This window comes from Monodon monoceros, unplaced genomic scaffold, assembly GCF_005190385.1.
Source record: "Monodon monoceros isolate NGI ecotype Baffin Bay Population unplaced genomic scaffold, NGI_Narwhal_1 Super_Scaffold_18, whole genome shotgun sequence".
NCBI lineage: Eukaryota > Metazoa > Chordata > Mammalia > Artiodactyla > Monodontidae > Monodon > Monodon monoceros.
Window position 1 is genome coordinate 162,209,232 of NW_021703774.1, and position 18,926 is coordinate 162,228,157.

Here is an 18,926-nt window from a genome sequence, read left to right on the forward strand (position 1 = left end):
ATATAATTGAAATATAACATTGTATTGGTTTTAGGTGTGTTTCTAACAAGCCCCCAGGTGATGCTGATGCTGCTGGCCCATGGACCACACTTAGAGCAGCAAAGGTCTAGTAAATACACCTAATTGTGGAGCTCTTCATCTGGCTCTCCGTGTGTTCATCCAACTGCCTGTCAACCTATTTATCCTTCCCTCCCTCCCTCCTTCTTCCTCCTCATTATTTGTTCATTCCCTCACTCCTGCGTTCCTCATCCATCCTTTTCTCCCCTCACTCACTCGCTGTCTACCGTGCAAAGCTACCTGCAGGCAGGGGATGGCAATTCCTCCAGCCACCAGCTGCGTTTGTAGTGACCCCCGTTTGGAAAGGACTTACCTTCACTCCTTTCACCTTTCCACTCTTTGAAGAAGGACAACCCCGGAATGGCTGCTGTCGGGCTCAGGAGCTGCCCTTTGCTCCCCGACCTTCTCTGAGGGCAGGACAGAATTTCCTCAAGCCTTTCAGAGCTCTATTTGCTTGAGGTCCAAATGGCCTTCCTAGCCACAGATGGCCTCATCTGTTGTCTGCTCGTGTGAAGGGGAGAGAAATGGGCCCTGGCATCTTGGCTGGAGGCCGTGGGTGGAGGTGGATGTGGAGCTGCAGGCCCCACCCCTGAGCTCGGCAGCAGGCTTTGCACTGGTCCCCATAGTTCCCTGTGTGCATTAGTCCAGCCAGACACTGGCAGGTTGCAAAGGCAGCAAGGCCTATGGAACGACGGCCATAGAGCAGTGGTTCTCGACCTTGAGTGCACATTGTAATCACCTGGGGGGCTTTAAAAGTACTGAGGCCTGGGCCCCAACCCCAGAAATTCTGATTTAATTGCTGCAGGGTGTGGTCTGGGCAGTGGGGATAAAAGCTGCCTAGGTGATTCCCGTGTGCAATCAAGGTTGAGAAGATCGACTTCCTGCTTCTGGAGGCTCTGGAAGGAAACGAACAGGTGTGGAACACCTCTGCGTGCCTGGCCACGTGCTGATACTCTGCATATGCTCTGCCATTTCACCCTCACGCGGCACCCAGGGGGACGTAGCAGCGAGGCCCGCAGTGGGCAGAGCAGCTCTGGGTGCTCCATGGGGTCGCTCCAGCAGTGCCGGGCAAGCTGTACTGGAGTCAGAGGCCACAGGAAACATCAGTAATACTGACCTTCATGTCAAAGTTTTGATATTTTATCATGTTTTTTTGGCCTTAATTTCAAAAAGCATCGCATTGGACTGTGACTTAACTTGGTTACTGAGCTCTTTGGCTCCTCTTAATTTTGTGCCTGAGGCTAGGGCCTCACTTGCCTGACCTGAGTCCTGGCCACAGGGCCTTGAGAATTAGGACTCTAGACCTCCTGTCAGAGCCGGAAGGCCCTTGGAGACATCCACGGTTTTCATACTTCTTTTTTTTAAGTTTAGTTCAGACAAAAGTTAATACGAGAAATCTTAGTGTGTAAACGAAGGAAAGCAGAGCTGCTCTGACTGAGTCTGGGGAGGATGCCTAAGGGCTGCATGCTGTCTCCTCCCCCACATTGTAGGGGCCTTTGAGACCCACCAGTGAACCGTGGGGCTCCAAAGATGATAGCTACCCGATGACCCATTTTACAGCCAAAGAAGCTGAGGACTAGAGCTGGTGGTGTGCTGGTAAGCCAGAAGGGCTGAGGGAGGAAGGAAGCTCTGACTTGCCATTTGTTCTCTAGGGAAAATAAGGCCTTGACTTGTAGCATTTGTCAATTCCTGCGGTGTAAACACTCCCTCCAACATACTGACAGGACGTCACTGACCTCAGAGTCGGGGAGAGACGGCTGGATCGCGTCTGTGAGCGGTAGGAGCCGGCAACAGGAAAAGTGAGTTGGTCGAGAGCATGGGGGCAGAACTGGCAGGACAGCGTGGTCACACGGCTCCCAGCCCTGGGCTCTGCCCACTGCCCCAGCTGTGAGGTCCTTAGCAAGGGCATCCTGGGACTTCTTCCCCTCCAGAGTCAGTGATCCTGACGTCATAACGTTCAGCCTGTGGGACCACACAGGACAGGCCACACAGGACAGGCCACACAGGACAGGCTGGGCATCAGGACTCGGCCGCCTTCCATGGTGGCACCTCTGCTTCACCAGGGCCCAGCACTTACCAGCACCCTTCAAGTTCGAGGCAAACCTCTTACAGGATAGAGAAGGAGAGAGGCCTTGTTTACCTTTACCCTCTCCTTCTGGAAGACTTTCACAAAAGGAACTAGTGTAGCATTTGAAGTAATACATACGTAGAATTTTATTACTAAATACCATACGAGTATACAAAATGCATAACTGAATAACAGCTAAAAAAATAATCCAAGAAATGTGAAATACACATTTTTTGAAATGATAAAAACGTATCCATGAAAAATATAAAATGTTGCATATATATACAATATATACTTATATATATATAAAACATAAATGAAAATTGTAAATAAGAAATGTATACAGTAGTGAGCAGGCATGGCGGTCGTTTTACACCGAGGCCACTTCGTTCCAGTCGGTCGGCTCTGACTGCTGTCTGGTGTTGAGGAAGTACATCTATGAGGAGAGTATATCCACTACAGTGTCTTTCAAAAGTCATTTGCACTAGAAATCAAGTGTTTTCAAGTTAACAACTGACCAAAGGGTGAGGACTCATTGGTCTGAAGTTGATGGAAGAGTCAAGAACGGGAAGAGTGAAGTCAGCTTGGGGAGACAGGGCCCACTTCCCCCATCCGAACGGCAGCCCGCAGGAGAGGGGCTGTAGAGAAGGTCTTCCGAGGAGGAAACAGCCTCTGGGCTTGTTAACCAACATGACGCTGTCTCTGGCTGGGCAGGCCCTGGCCGGAAGTTCAGAGAATAGATTCAAGCACGAGATGAGGGTTCGGATCAGGACACCTCCCAGGTCCCTTCCTGGCCTTGACGTCTGTGGGTCTGTGACTTGAGGGCCTCTTCCCTCAGGGAAGGCATTCAAGTAACAGCACTGAGGCATGCGGAGAGGTTGTGTGTGGCGCGGGGCCACTTCCCAGCTGGCTCCTCGCCTGGGGTCCACTTCAAGAGGTCTGAGGCTGTGGGCGCCCAGGGCTCACAGCTCCTTAAGGATGATCTGAATCTTGCCGTCAAGCTCCCCCATGTCCAGCAGGAAGGCGACGTGGTTGCTGTAATGCTGAATGATGTTGTTGTCCATGTTGACCAAGATTCTGGAAGAGAAGAGAAGGTGTGTGTAGAATGGGCTGGGCCCCTTGTTTACAGGACCTCTGAGTAAAGGGGGACAGTAATGGCTGCTACCTATCGGGCGCCCCCAGCACTTCAGGCACCTCTTGGACTTTCTCTCTGACCCGCATAACAACCCACAAGGTGGGCACTCACTGTCCCACTTTACAGGGGAGGACACAATTCCCAGTGGCCGAGCCCAGCTCAAACCCAGGCCTGCTGGCAGCCACGCCCACCTACTGCACCAGATCGCCTCTCCTCACACACACGAGCGTGGACGCAACCAGCGCAGTGCGCCTTAGTCACCAGGCCAGACTGAGCACTCGGACGCGGAGTGAGTTCAAGTGCAGGAGGCGTGGCGGGTGGACCCGTGAGGTTTGGGTTCAGCAGGAGGCTGTGATGTGGCACTCAGATGTGCCCGCCTGACCCACAAGCAGGTGCCACGCAAGGCCCCCTCGGTTTCACCCCAGGAAGCTGAAATCTCAGGGATAGCATCGTGGACTTGAGGGGCTTGGCTCTCTCCCCCCACAGTCTTCAGGCAAGGACCTAGGCCAACCTGAGAGGGACAGAGCCTCTGTGGGTGTGGCCCTCTGCAGAGGGTCAAAGTCATAGTGTAGCCAAGGGCACCCCTCTAGGAGCTGCCTCCCCAGTGAAGGACCCACCGGGCTGTGACCTGACCTGAGCACAGCAGCTTCCTCTTTGTAATGGGGCAGGTGTTTTCCTCCATCCACCCCTCCATCCACTTCACCAGCATCTGCTGAGGTCTTTCCATGTTCAAGACCTTGCTCCAAACAAAAACAAGGGCCACATAGAGATCCTAGGTCCCGCCCTCCAGGAGTTTTGAATCTACTAGGGGTCGGGAGAATGGATCCTTATAACCGTATTAGCCCAGTTCACAGATGGGGTAGCTGAGCAAAGTCATTTGCCTGGGATCACATAGTTAAGAGATGGCAGAACTGGAATTTGAATCTGGACTTTTGTCTCTTTCCACTGCATCATTTTTTTAGAAAAACAACAACAAAACCCAAAACCCTATAATTATAAGTTAGGAAGTGGCATATAAAAGGAAGGGAAAATCCAGGGCTGGGGGAGAGTTCAAGATAAGGCAAGATTATTTAAGTGGGACGGGAGGGAGGGCGGTGAGAATCCCAGACTACTACTCCTGGCAGGTAGCCAGCCGTCTGCTTTCCCCGGGGACCCCAGGAGAGGCGGTGGCTTTGTCCCCCCAGCCCGAATCCCCCGGACCAGGAGGTGTAATGGAGACAGCAGTGGGCTGAAGCCTGCGGCCCACGCCCAGGGTCTCTGCAGTAGCATCCAGCAACCGCTGCTTTCTGGAAGGAGGTCTGGGCTCAGGCTCCGAGGCCTGGGTGCTGACTGCCAGCATCTAATTATAAGATCCTGCTTCCTTGGGTCCTGTGTGCAGTTCCTTCATTTCACAGAGGGATCTTTGTCTGGGAGCTGCCGGCTGGGAACAGACCAGAGGAGACCAGGGCTGGGGCAGAGGGGTGGGCGCTTTGTCGGTGATGGTGCTTTTGTTCGTCTCCTGCAGTGGCATTTACTGAGTGCCCTACGTGCACTAACTTGAAGGCCTACTCTCAGGCAGGGCCTCCCAGAAGGCCCGGAGCGCATGCCCGTGCACAGGGGATCCCACACAGGCCCACAGACCCTTTCCTCTCAGAGGTCAATGACAACCGGGCCCTAGAGGCAGGGGCTTGTCAGGAGCCGCTGTCCCAGAATGGGGGCCTCCTGTCACTTGCCAGCTTCTGGCTGTCATCTGTCCTAGTTCGCATAGAACCCCTGGCCAGCCGCCAGCAAAAACAATGTAATTGTTAATCTTTCGAGCACACTCGGTGGTGCTTGTAAAGCTGATTGTATCTACCTTTGTCCAGAGGACTTTCTGGAGGGTTCTGTGAAAATGAGCGAAGCCAGTGGTTATAGTTTCCCGCTCCTCAGATGAGGGGAGCAGCAGAGGAGCCTCCCTCTGCTCTCCCAACAGGCTTTTTGGGGGATTCTTCTCGTTTAGGCATCGCAGACAATCCTAGGCCTGAGGTTTCATAGCTGGGGTGTGTATGGGGTGTGGGTGCTTCTGAAGGGCCGCTGGGTGATGCCCTGGGCTATAGAGCTGGGCAAATATAAATCTGCTGGCCTGGCCACAGCCTTTATTTGCACATTGCTTAGCGGTTAAGGGAACAAGCAGGAGGCAAGATAAAACAGTGGGTGCGTGCATGGGCTTTAGACAGGCCATGCTTGCTCCTGCCATTACTAACTCTGTAACCCTGGGACTATCCCGAACCCCAGTTTCCTCATCTGTAGAAATAATCATATCAAATTCAAATGGTCAACGAGATGATGCTTGGGAGTTCCTTAACCCAGCGCTTGGCATGTAGGAAGTGCTCCACAAATGGAGGTTATTATAATTATAGTTGAAATATCTGGCTGGGGCTTAAGGGAAAGCCTTGCAACTCAGCCAGTGGGGCTATGGGGCATCTTTGTACGCAGTCATACACAAGGCATTTCCCAGCCCCTCAGCGCAGCCTGAGGTGGGAACTGTAAGAGAGGACGGCAGTGGCAGGTGGGGTGGCAGCCAGGGGGTGTGGACACTGGCACCAAAGGGGAAGTGGGGCTGGGCTTGTCTGGGCAAAGCAGAGCCTGCCCTCCGCTATGAGGTGGATTCCGCTCCACAGAGCATGTGAGCTCCAGTTCCCAGTTTGAAACCGAAACTTGGAAGGAAAAAAATACACAAAGAACCCTAGACATTCATACAACCAAAACCAAACGATCCTTTCCCAGGGGCTGCAGGGCTGCACACCTTCCCCCCACCACCGGCCCTTCTATGGGAGGCTGGGTGGGAGCCAAAAAGGGGAGGGAAGGAGGCCTGTCTGTGAGGAAGGAGGTGGCCCCTGGGCCTGACTGGATGGCCCTCAGCTTGAGTACAAAACATGCCTCATTTTGCAGTCCCCTGAAAGAAGAGCCACAGACAGTAGCCCCAGGGCAAAGCCTGAGCACCTTCCAGGAAGAGCCGCGGGACTTAGTCTCAGGCTGTCTGGAGCTGGAGGGTCAGTCCGAGCTGTTCGGGGGCGGGGAGGGGCTGGGCGTGTTTCCCAGGGCCCTAGTCCAGGGTCCTCTAGGCAGGTAATGGCAGTCACGATTCCTCACTGCACAGGGGCCCCCATGCTGGGCTGGTGAAGTGACCTAGGCAGCAAGGGTTGCAGAGGCCTGGCTCACTGGCTCTGACGGGGGTGGAAGCCTGGGAGGGCCGTCACCACATGGCCCTCCAACTCCACCCCCCCCATGCCACCCCTGCCAAGGAGAGATCTCCTGGGCAGAGAGCAAAGGCTACTGTGGTCCTTAGCACTAATCCTCTGGAGCCCGTGGCAGGTGGCAGTCACTGCCCGGCCCCCTGGAAGGTAAAGCTTTACTCCCTCCTGCCTCATCCAGACTTGAAGATGGAGGAGGCCTGTGGAGCATCCCTGGCTGGGCTCCCTCAAAATGACGTCCAGGGGGCTTCCCTGGTTCCCTGGTGGCGCAGTGGTTGAGAGTCTGCCTGCTAATGCAGGGGACACGGGTTCGAGCCCTGGTCTGGGAGGATCCCACATGCCGCGGAGCAACTGGGCCCATGAGCCACAACTACTGAGCCTGCGCATCTGGAGCCTGTGCTCCGCAACAAGGGAGGCCGCGATAGTGAGAGGCCCGTGCACCGCAATGAAGAGTGGCCCCCGCTCGCCGCAACTAGAGAAAACCCTTGCACAGGAATGAAGACCCAACACAGCCAAAAATAAATTAAAAAAAAAAAAAATGACGTCCGATCACAGTTCCCTTCCCAGACTCATCGCCAGCCATTTCTTTCTCGGACCCTCTGATTCAGCCGGTAGCAACTTTGCTGGGCCCTTCTGCTTCTGTGTCTTTCCTCCACTGCTCCTGCCCCTCTGAACATTGCTTATCACCTCTGAGCCTCAACTTCCCTATCTGTAAAATGTGTGTAATGGTATCTACCTCATGGTATGGGTTAAATGAGGGTTTAACCCGTGAGGGTTAAATGAGATAATGAGATAAGCTTAGCCTAGTATGTGGCACGTAGTAGGTGGTTAAGTGATGATAGTCACCCTCATCATTACCATTATAGTCAAATGACTTGGTTACCTTGGTTATTCCTGACATGTGGCCCTGTGCTTCCCTCTCCCCCTGAGCAGGTGGCGTATGAAGACCCTTGCACCCGGCTCCCACTCCTTTCCTTCCCAACAGTGATCAGTGTCTGGTCTCTGCAGGTGGCCTTGGCCTGATAGGGCGCTCTGCACCCCAACTCCACATCGCCTCTACCTCTCCACAAAGCCAAGTACAAACACAGCTCAGCTCCGAGCAGCAGGCCTCTGCCAGGCAGGGCGAACCTGCTGGGAGCTCCCTGAGCCAACGTTTTAGAGGGAAAGGGGCAGAGTGGGGGTGTGAGGAGGGAGAGCTGTGCTGGGCACTTACCCCCGCTTGCATTTCTTGTAGACTTTGTAAATGTTCTCCTCAGGGAACCCATACTTCTCAGAGATCTGGAAGAGAATGACAGGAGATTCACCATCTGTTGCAAAGCTGGGTTTACGCCAGGCTTGTCTATCATGACTTTTAATTTCCTGATTATAAAATATACCCATATTGTAGAAAATTATAACTCATCCATAATCCTGTATCCCAGAGATAAACACTAATAACATCTGAGTGTATTCCTTCCTGTCTTTTGGCCATGTACACAGGTATTTTTATATCCCACGTAGATAGTTTTACTTATCATTGTATGTTATAAGCCTTCTCATATCACAGCAAACTCTTGACCAACAGCATGTTTAGTGGTTGTAAACTATTCCAAAGGTCATCTGCCATTTCCCTCAACCCTTGCCTATCATCAGACATTTGCATTGTTCCAGTGCTGGGAGCTCCCCACTCACCAGCTAGCTGACCAGCTGTGCAAACCACTCATGGAGATGGAAATGGTGCCTAGTTCATAGGGTTGTTGACAGAATTAAATGAATTGGTCTATGTAAAACACTTAGGACAGTTCCTGGTATGTACTAAATAAATGTCAGTACTCAAATAAATGGTCATTATTACTTCAGAAGTGGTGCGACAGGGATGCTCCTGTCCTGTTGTGGAGGGGGGGAGGGGTGGATAACCCAAACACTTACCCTTTCTAGCAGGAATTATTTACCCCATTTGATGGGTGAGGATGCTGAACTTGAAAAAGATAAGGTATGCACCCAAGGCCTAGCCTAGAACCCAGATTTCCTGCCCCCATCACATCCCAGAACATTGGAGTTTAGTCTACAAGTGAGGAAATTGCAGCTCAGAGGCCTCAGCAACCTGGCTGAGCTCACACAGCGTCAGCCCATTTCTCCCCAGACCTCCTGAAGTCTCCTGTGGGGCAGACAGAACTGGTCTGGTTCCAGTTCCACCACCTGGGGTTGCAGAACTCTGAACAAGTCACCTTACTTCATGGAGCCTCAGTTTCCTCATCTGTAAAATGGGTGCCATGATGGGATGTACACACAGGTGGTTCTGCACAGGAACTGAGACGCTTATGTCAAGGGCCTGGCCCAGTGCCACCCCTGGGGAAAGCTCAGTCAAATGCCGCTGGTTAGTACTACTGGCTGCCTTGGAGCTGCAGAGAGCGGCAAGCAACAAGCTTCAGGCTGAGGTTGTCCTCTCTGGGCCTTTCAGGAAGAGGAGCCGATTCAGCTCCTCAACCGGTCTCTGCCTTGACAGAGATCTCTCCAGGCAAGAAAAGTTCTTAGACTACTTATCTTAATGGCAGGCAATGTGGCTAGAGGCTATCAGGAAGATCTCAAGTCAGTCTAAGCAAGAACTTAGGAGCTTTCTAACTATATGTTGTACAAAGACAACTGCATTGTATGGCTGTCCCCAAAGCGATGAGCTCTCCATCCCTGAAGTATGCAAGTCAAGAGTGGGCACCCACTTGGAAGAGCCGCTGAGGAGAGAGCTGGGGCACCAGATGGGAGCTGGCCCTTTAAGGTACCGTCCAACCCAAAGATTCTGAGTCTATATTCTAGTGACATTAATGGCCTTTTGCGAGCCCAACTTCCTGGGGCTGGTGCCAAGCAGGGCTGATGCTATGTGAAGAGAACAGGATAACATAGCCGAGTGGAGAGAGCTTGGGCTGGAACCTCAGCTCTGTCACTTCTAGTTACCTTGGCAAGTCACCTGACCTAATAGTACCCACTTTTCAGGGCTGTTAAGAGAATATGGTGAACTAGCAAACGCAGCACGCCTGACAAGATGCCTGACACGTAGTGGGTCTTCGATAAAAGGTAGCTATGTTATCACTTGATTCATTTTCCCTTCCCCAACCTGACATCTTAGAACCAGCTGGCTTTTCTGTGTGGTTCGACCTTGAAACACAGCTGGCCCTGGCAGAGGCTGTGTTTGCTCAATTTTTAGCTGAACCACAAAGCTGCTGTGGATTTTGTTCGGGGCTGTTTCACCTGCTCTCTGGCGGTTTGGGGGGTTGGGGAAGGTCTCCTTGCCCAGACACCACCTTCAGCCGCCCCAGCCAGCGCCCCCCCTCCAACCACAAGCTGGAGGAATGAGGCCCTCTGGGAAAGAAAAAAGGCTATCTCTGGGGCCTGGCCTTTTGGGGTTTCATTCCCATTAAAATAGAAACAGGTTTGCAAAGCCAACAAAAAGCTCTGGCCTGTCAGACAGCAGCCATCAGATTAAGGAGGATTTATGGTGTGTGCGACTCCCAGGGTGGAGCCCGGGTTCTGGCTGGGAGATAACATCTCAGAGGCACACCTCCACCAGCCGGGCCCCACAGGCGCCCTCAGATGGGTGGGACGGATGGGCCACCAGAAAGCCAGCGTTCCAGCATATTCCTTCCCGGAGTCTTCCTGTAGGAAATCGGAACTATATGGCGAAGAGTCGGGGGAGATGGGAGTGCAGAGAGGGCCGCGGCCAGGGTGCACAAGGCCTCTTACCGCACTCCTCAGGCCCTTCAGGTCCGGGGTCTTCAACATGAGGGCGTCAAACACCTCCTCAGTCTCTCTCCGCACGTACAACAGCACTGAGAAGCAAAGGGGTGGCTTTTAGTGGTGCAAGGGAACATCTGGGGGTGGGAGAATCTTAAAAAATATTATTTGTAACCTAAGATTGATTTCTGCAAAAAGAGCAAATCCTTGCTGAGGGTGTGTACCCAGCTGGGAAACACCCCACCTGGCTCTGCGGGTCCCACACACTTGCTCAGACTTTGCTGATTTTGGTGGGTTTGAATCCTTGCTCTGCCACCTGCCAGCTCTGTGACCCTGAAGAAGTTCTTTTAATATCATTGAGCCTCATTTTTTCCAGATGGAAAATGGAGGCAGCTCCACCCACTATTTCACAGAGTTGTTGTGGGCAGTATTGATAGAACACCAAGTGGGGTGCAAGGCTCAGTTCCAGGCTGCTGGAAGCTTCTGATCTTGCTTACTGGTTGGTTTCTTCCTGATGGTCAGCTAGAGCACCCCTCTCTCAGGAAGTCACAGACTTACTGTGTCAAAGACAGAAAGCCAGGTATTGAAAACCCACCCCACTCCTACCCCCATTAGAGAAAGTGGGGAGGACCTGCCCAACATCATGAGCCTGTTGCCTTACCAGCTGCCCCAGGACGCCCACGTTCAAACAGGGTCAGAGGCAGAAGCCCCCCAGCTCCGTGGCTGTCTCTCCAAGCACCCTGGGTGCCCTCCTTACCCGCTCCACCCCCTCACTCAAATCCTGGCCCAGACCCAAACTCCAGGGAGTAAAGCAGCCCCTCGTGCTCTCCCCGCTGGGGTGGGCGCTGCCCTGGCTGCCTGGACCAGAATCAGTCTGAGGCTTTGGGGAGGCCTCATGGAGGGCTGGGGCTGGGATCAGAGGACAGATGGGGTGGGAGTGAGGCTACCTCTCTGTAGATCATCTTCCTTGGCCTGTTTGGAGGGCAGAGGCTCAAACTCCTCGGTGAAGGGTGAGCAGGTACGCTTCAGAGGCAGCCTGTGGGGATGGCAGGGAGAGACCTGTGAGGAACCCAGAGTCTGAGGGGCCCCAGAGGTGAAGAAGACCCTATGAGGGTGGGCACAAAGCAGTGGGACAGAGGTTACAGGAGCAGGTTCTGGAGCTGGCCTGCATGGGTTTAAATCCCAGCCCTGCCCCTCACTAGCAGGGTGGCAGCCCCAGTGTCCCATCTATAGCAGGTGCTGCATCAGGCTGCGAGGCTGGAGGAGACAATGCACACTGCTTTTAGAACAGTGTGTGACACACAGCAGGCCCTCCATAAATAGGGACTATTGTTTCATCATCAATATTATTCTCTTTTGAAAGAATCAAGTTGGACGTGAGTCAGTGGGAGGAGGGAGGCTTGTGGATTTTAGAGTGAGTCAGACTTAGCTTCCAGCCTGCCTCTGCTTCCTAAAAGCTGTGTGACCTTGGGCAAGTCATTTCACTTCCTCTGAGCCTCAGTTTCCTCATCTATAAAGTAGAGCAATAACCCCTGCTTGCCTGACTCACTGGGACTGTTGTGAGGTGATAAGTGACATAATTTGGTGTGAAAGAACCTTATGAAAAGTACTTCTTGTTTATAAGGAGGAGACTGATATCAACAATACACGATCTTCATAAAGTACTTTCCCGTTTACAAAGATTCTATTACATGCCGCTTCTCATATCTGCCTCATTCTCATGAGGCCATTTTCCTCCTTTGACAGATTTCTAGCTGAAGCTTGAAGAGGTGAAGGGACTGTGGCTGACAGAGGGAAGGATGTGGAGGTCCATCCTGGGCTGAAGGGCCAAGGGGCCCTGGCCACCCCCTTGGCCTCTTGGAGTCTGGTGGGTGTGGGGGGAGGGGACACGGGGTTGATTCCCCTAAGTCCTCCCACACAGCTCCCCTCCCTACTCTCCGAATCTGTACCACCATCTCAGAGGCTTTCTCTGTCCCATTTTACAAGCCGGTGTCTCGCCAAAGATTCTCCAACTTTTCAAACAAAACAAACCCATAAAAACTCAGGCAATTTCAGTGAGAAAGGAGCATGAGTCTAGCTTGGGGGTTGGGGGCAGAGTCTCAAGGCTGCTTCCTCCGGGCCCAGCCTCTGGCTTGGGGGACAGCAAAGGGAAGGGCAGGCTGGGAGCTTACGAGCAGTAAAGGGGGGACAGGCAGGGAGGTGAGGCCCTTGGCTGCTTCTCTCCATACCTGTTGGAGGTGCCGTGTCCTGCTGAGGGCACTGCCTGCAATGAAGAGAAAGACATTTTCCATCACATACAGGAAGATGAGAGTAGCCCTCAGCTGCTGGAGGCTTTCTGGGATGAACAATCTTTGTGGGGAGATACGGGGGAATGCAGTTTCAATGGCTTTCTAGCTCATTCTGCTCAGATGTGTCCCCTCAAGTGAGCTGAGACCTTGAGTTGAAAGGAAGTACCAAGCCCCAGTTGGATGAGTCAGGACTCAGTGAACACATGAGGTGCTAAGGAAAGGGCAGCAGAATCAGTGAGTCCCATCTGAGCCCCAGCAGGCCCAGAAGGGCTGCAACTACAGACTGTCCTGCAGCTGGTAACTAGGTAGTTGGAGCTGAGGCAAAAGAAGTGGAGGGGGAAGAGGCAGTCTTTTTGAACCCTCATGTGTGCCTGGCACTGTACTACCTGGTGCAGCCATCACCAGCCCCGTGAGGTAGGACACCCAGGCCCTAAGAGGGCAGGGTCCCTGGGGTACCACCATGGGGGCAGAACTGTGGCTCAGAACTGGGCTCTCTGCCTTCCCGCACCCCTGGTGCCCTCTCTCAGGCTCACAGGCACAAGCACTGGCGCCCCACTTCTTCCTCCCACAAGGAGCTTTGAGCCCAAGTGGTCATCTCCCTACTTGAGGCCTCTGGTTGGGGAGAGAGAGTGGGTTAATGCAGCCTCCTGTGCTATGGGGGCCACAGAACTACTTCAGGGCAGCGAAGGGGGTGTGGCGGACACAGAGAAGGCTTTGAATGTGTGCCAGGGCTGACCTCAGGACTGGCTGCTCTTTCAGCACCATAATCTATCTTATTGTTTGAAGTCACTGCACTGAACACATCCATACACCGAGGGCCATTTCTGCAAACATTCCCACCTAAACGGTGGGAGCTCAGTGGAAGGCAACAGTCAGATTGTTTAATATGGAAGCAAACTCACAGACAGGCTCTGGGGTCTTGATTCTGCCACTGACTTGTTGAGTGACCTTGCCTGGAAAATGGGAATAACAGTCTCTACCTCAAAGGATGGCTGGGCTGGGCTGCCCAGGTGAGGTGAGGGGGAAACGAGACAATGCAGCGAAAGGCTGGGCCCAGCGCCGCGGGCCGGTCAAGGTGCTTGGTAAATGGCTCCCTGTGTTGAAAGGCGGTGTAACTCATGGTAACGGGCACTGTCTCTGAAGCCAGGTTGCCTGGGCCCCAATCCTGGCTCTGCCACGTCCTATGTAATTTTGGTCTCAAAGCCTCAATTTCCATGCCATGAATCCAGGGAGAATCGTATTATCAACTTCACAGGGAGGTAGTGAGGGCTAAAGGAGATAATGCATGGAAAGCACTTAGAGCAGCGCCTGGAGTAAAGTGAGCGCTCACAGGTGTTGCTGTGACGATTATTATCCACCCAGCTTTGATGCGGCCACAGTCTAACTTGGGACTCTGATATTAGAAACCTGCCCTGTGTGTGCTCCAGGAGTGAACATTTTGATGGGTATGAGGTCCATTTCTTTATTAACATTCTTCTCTTCAGTAGAAAAGGTCACTGAAGTTATATGACATATATACATTTTTTTAGTTCCCTGGGATTCAATAAAGATAATTTGATGATATCAGGACCTATCGACATCTAAATTGGCCTGTAATGGCTGAGTAGCAGGTTGCTCCCTGCTGGTCTGTGCTGAGACAGCCCCACCCGGGGGCCACAACCCTCTCTCAGCCCAAGACCCTCACCCCTCCAGGTCGCTGCAGGCCAGAGAAGTGCACGTTGGGGATGAACAGCACTGGCGGGGTCTCCAGGTCTGCCTCAGGCCGCAGGTAGGTGGTCTCATTGCCCCTGAAGCCGGATAGCAGGGAGCCCTTGATGCCTGATGGGAAAAGGAAGGCATTGTGCCGTGAGGGCCCTCCATTTACGCCTCCGACCTCTGCCCTCTAGTCTCCTATACCCTTAACCCCAACCCTGCCCCGTTGTGACCCATCCCCACTGACCACTGTTGCTGGAGTCGGGGCACTTGACCTTCCTCCGGAACTGCTTCCGCTCATCATCCCGCATCTTCCTTTCCGCTCCCTGTGGGGCATAAGGGAAAGGCGGTCACCAGAGGTCTTGGGAGGGGCTGGCTGCTTTGCCTTTTAAATGTGGGCCAGCCCTCTGGTGTTGCTTTCTTCCCAGAGCGAGACCAGGAGATGGGACGTTACCAGCACTCGGCCCAGCCCAGTGCAGCCTAGCCCTGAGGTCAGGTAGACCATGAGAGACAGAGAAATAGAAAGACGGAGAAAGAAGAAATTGAGAGAGACAGAGAGGTGTGGGGAGAGAGGAACAGAGAGAGAAACAGAAAAGAGAAAGGGACTCGGAGAGGGATAAGAAGAATGAGAAATGTGAAAAAGACAGACAGACACAGAGAAAAAGAAACCTGAAGAACTATTTACAGAGATCTAGAAAGAGGTCTTCAGAAAGAGGAAGGGATGAGAGACAGAAATGCAGAGAGCAGAGGAAAATATACATAGAGAAACCAAGACAGACGAATGACAAGCACGCAGGAGAGACATTCAGAGAGCAAGAAGCAGAGACAGACACGCCCAGAATGGCTGGGGAGGATGCACAGGTGGGGGCTGGCCCTTCTCCCTCCCAGGGCCCAGCAGAGGGTCCACCGCAGCCACCTTGTCACAAAAGATCTTGATCTGGCAGACAGCTCGGTGTACCAGGTGCTCAGTGCCCGAGCCACAGTCGTAGGTGTCGACCTGCAGGTTCAGGGGGACGCCCTTCACCCCCTTCTGCGAGGAGAAGTCTGTGCTGAGGCAGTTGATGCCGATAAACACCTGGGGACAGAGGAGGGAGCTAAACAGCTGACCCGGGTCACCAGGCCTGCTGTTCCATAACTACCCTGTATAATTATGGAGCCTACTGTGTGCCTGGTGGGCACCCTTAACTGCACAACGCCCCTGGAAGGCAAACATCACCGCCTCTCTTTTACAGACGGGGAAACTGATGCTCAGAGAGGGGTGGCAGCTGTCCCAAGGCGACACAGGGAATGTATAAGGGAACCGGAGTTTGGGCTCAGGTCTTCATCAGTGGACAATGCAGCTTCCACTAGATTGCCAAGGGCAGCCCAAAGGATCAAGGCCCTGGGAGGGAGACTAAGGGTCCTTTAGGAGCTTAAAATCCAGAGCCCATTTTTTTGCAACTCAGAGCAAGGAGGTAGAGAAGGGCCAAATCCCCCTCCCTGCCAGCTCCAGAAGACCGCTTTCCTGCTGGCCCTGGGCCACAGAGAGTGAGACACTGCCCCTATGCACGGCAACCACCACCTCTAGCCATAGCTGAACCAGTCACCCCCATTGTATAGCTGAGGAAATGGAGGCTCTGAGCATGGATGTGACTTGTTAACGTTTCCACAGGGAGTTGGGCAGGGTGGCATGGTGGAATGAGCCTGGACATCGGGCCACTTAGACCTCTGCCACTCAAGCCATGTGGCTTTGGATAAGTCCTTTAATCTCACGGGCCTCAGTTTCTTTATCTGCAAAATGGAGACAATTAAACCTACCTCTTGTGGCTGTGAGGCTGGCAGAACACCTAGGGGGCTTGGATATTTTGTAACTGTTGTTGTAAGTGGGACAGCTGGAGTCTCAACCCGAAGCCTATGTGCATCTGATGGCAGCCTGGGGTCAGTCTTAGTTGGGCATCTCTTGGCAAGCTCACCCAGTGATTGCCTACTGCTGACTCCTCCGTGGGACCCTAGGCCAGACCCCACTCCAGGCTGGCCCCTGTCCCTTGGGGCATTTCCCTTGGAAATGACCCTGACTTGCACAAGTGGGGGTGGGGTGTGGTACCTGAGCAGACCCCCTTCCTTCCCTGGCTGGGGGGGGGCCAGGCCCACAGGTGCATGCCAGACATACCTCCCCCTCAGCCAGCTCAGCCCTAATGCAGCCCCCACCCAGCTCACGCCTGAGAAAGACCCAAGCCTGGGGGCTTAAGAGGCTGTGAGAAAATCCCAACCGAAACCCACCTCTCCCTTCCCACGAAACTCATTCCCCCCCTCCCTGAACTGGAGGCCCCAGCTCCTCCCCCAGTCCCTGGTGTCTGTTTGAATAATAATAATCCCTCGCCTTTGTGCCTCCCTTTGTTGTTTTCAGAGTCCCTTCACCTCCATTTTCTCCAGGCAGCCTGGACCGCCCCATGAGGCAAGCCAGGGAGACAGGGATTAGGTCCCCAGCTTTTCTAGGCCAGAAAGGCCCTTGCCAAGAGCCAGACCCAACCTTGGTCTGATGGGGTAAGTCTGGCCCAGGTAGGTGAAGGGACAGGCCCAGGGTTACCGAACTCGAGTCCCCAACACGCAGACTACTGCCCTTTCCACGATGCCACTTGTCCAAACAGAAAACCAAGACACAGAGGGACACTGCAGCACAGGTGACTTCAAGTCTGGTCTCAAGCACTAAACAGCTTAATCACTGGTGTGAAAAAAAATCACCAGAGGCTCCATTTCTCAGGCGTCTCCGATGGGCCTGGCATCGGGCCTGTCCCTTTGACGTGCGTGATCTCATAGGATCTTCACCACAACCCTAGGAGGCAGATTATTCTTCCCTTCCTGTGCGCTCAGGAAGTGAGGTCATGGCTTTAAGCCCTCATCTACCAGACTCCAGAACGCTTCTCCTGCAACGCTCTGCGCTAGCCCACAAGTCAGGAAACCTGGCGTCCGCGGCGGCTTGCTGTGTGGCCTCGCACAGGCTTAGCTTTCCTATCTGGTAAATAGGTGGATTGGATTAATTAACAACAGCCACCGCTCATGTGCCAGGCTGTGCTCTACCTTTTCCTTATCTCACCCGATCCTCACGCCAACCTATCAATTGGTGCTATGGTTACACCCCAATTTTCAGCTAAGGCATCTGTCCAAGGTCACAGAGCTGGGAAGTGGGCCTAGCGTTTCTGGCTTCTCCACCACTATGTATCCTGCCTCCTCCACTGGTGCCCTCATCGGAGCAGCTGCCACAATCCTAGGTACAGGTAAGCCCTCTTCCCAGGATGGGGACTTCCTGGCAGCCTAGCCCCATCCTGGCCATGACCCCAGCACTGACCTTGGCCTCCTCGTTGACGTTCCACACGAAGGACAGTGCATTATAGGCCACCTCCTCGATGTGTTGCACAGTGTTGAAGTTTTCTTTGCAGTCAGCTGAAACCACACAGACCAGAAGGAGAGTCAGAAGGGAAGGGATTTGGGGGCCCCATGGGGAGGGGTCATTTAGGGGGTGGGCCTTGTTCTTGGCAGGGACTTGCATCCTCTCCCCCAAGGACCATGCTTCAATGCAGGGAGGAAATTAGTAATTGTGCCCTGGGCTACAGGTGGAAAAACTGAGGTCCAGCCTGAGAAGCAGATCTGTCCAAACTCCAGAGGGACTCCTTAACTTTGCCAACTAGGCCAGGGCCCTCATGATTTTGTGGTGGAGCTTATACTTTTCATGGGATTGTGATTTAGGACATCTCCCAGACAAAGCAGTAGTAGCAGTAGTAATAATCGCAGTAATAGTGGTAGTAATAGCCATAGTAAAAGCCGTAGTACCAGTACTACTAGTATTGAACTAGTCATATTAAATAAATGATAGTACCACTGTCATTTATTGAACACTTACAATATGGCAAGCCTTCAGTTAATCCTCACAACAATGCTATGAATATTCAGCTTACACATGAGGAAAATAAAGCTCAGAGAAGTTTGGTCACTTGCCCAGGGTCACACAGCTAATAAAAGGTAGAGTAAGGACTGGAGTCCGGCTCTGTCTGTCTCCTGAACCCAGGCTCCTAACCACTTTACTAACTGGCCTCTCAGATAAGTCACTGAATCATCCCTATTTGTATTATGTTCTCTAGTACACGTGGCTCCAAGGCAGAAACAGCATTGTAGGCAGGCAGGGCAGCTGCCGTTTTCCCAGTTGACAGCTGAAGAAACCAAGGCCCAGGAAGGGGAGGTGACACAGGTCACACAGCCAGGAAGAGAGTGATAGAGCCAGAACCTGGAGATCTGAGGATGGACTGTGCCTCCCACTCATCTCGGGGCCCAGAACAAGGTGGCACACACAGAAGGCCTTTCCCCTGTCCCTTTCCCTCTGACAAAGCCCAAAGGTTCCAGCTTCCAAGGCAGAACTGCCCTTGCACTGTGCTTCAAGCCTTCCAAATCACCCACTGCCTGCACTGTTATGCATTTGTGTCTCAATTGGCCAAGCCCCCTGATGGGGACAAGCAGGTCAGCATCCCAGGGGTGTATTTATCTGACACTGCTAGGGTCCCCAGGGTCCTGTTTATCCCAAAGCAACACAGAAAAGAGGTCACTGCTTCCAGCCAACAGATGCAAATCCCTGCAAACCCCACAGCATTTGACCCGGAGACTGGGGCCAGGCAGGCGGCTGGAGTCAGAAACAAATCTGGCAGAGGTCAGAGGGGGCTGGGAAAAAGGGGCACAGCAAGCAAGGCCTAAGTGGTGTGTGTGTGTGTGTGTGTGTGTGTGTGTGTGTGTGTGTGTGTGTG

At 53.2% G+C, this 18,926-nt stretch overlaps 1 protein-coding gene across 1 annotated transcript in view; it reads right to left on the minus strand.

Moving 5' to 3' along the window:
• Positions 1–2,245: 2,245 nt before the first annotated feature.
• The window catches only part of GRHL3 (grainyhead like transcription factor 3), a 35,615-nt gene continuing 18,934 nt past the window's right edge, over positions 2,246–18,926 (minus strand). Inside the window, exons 8-16 of the mRNA XM_029229576.1 lie at positions 17,483–17,577; positions 15,074–15,232; positions 14,405–14,483; positions 14,150–14,283; positions 12,406–12,440; positions 11,125–11,213; positions 10,187–10,272; positions 7,686–7,750; positions 2,246–3,202 (exon numbers count right to left, since the gene is read on the minus strand). Of these exons, the coding sequence (XP_029085409.1) occupies positions 3,088–3,202; positions 7,686–7,750; positions 10,187–10,272; positions 11,125–11,213; positions 12,406–12,440; positions 14,150–14,283; positions 14,405–14,483; positions 15,074–15,232; positions 17,483–17,577 (857 nt within the window). The 3' untranslated portion in view covers positions 2,246–3,087. The remainder of the gene's footprint in view (positions 3,203–7,685; positions 7,751–10,186; positions 10,273–11,124; positions 11,214–12,405; positions 12,441–14,149; positions 14,284–14,404; positions 14,484–15,073; positions 15,233–17,482; positions 17,578–18,926) is intronic.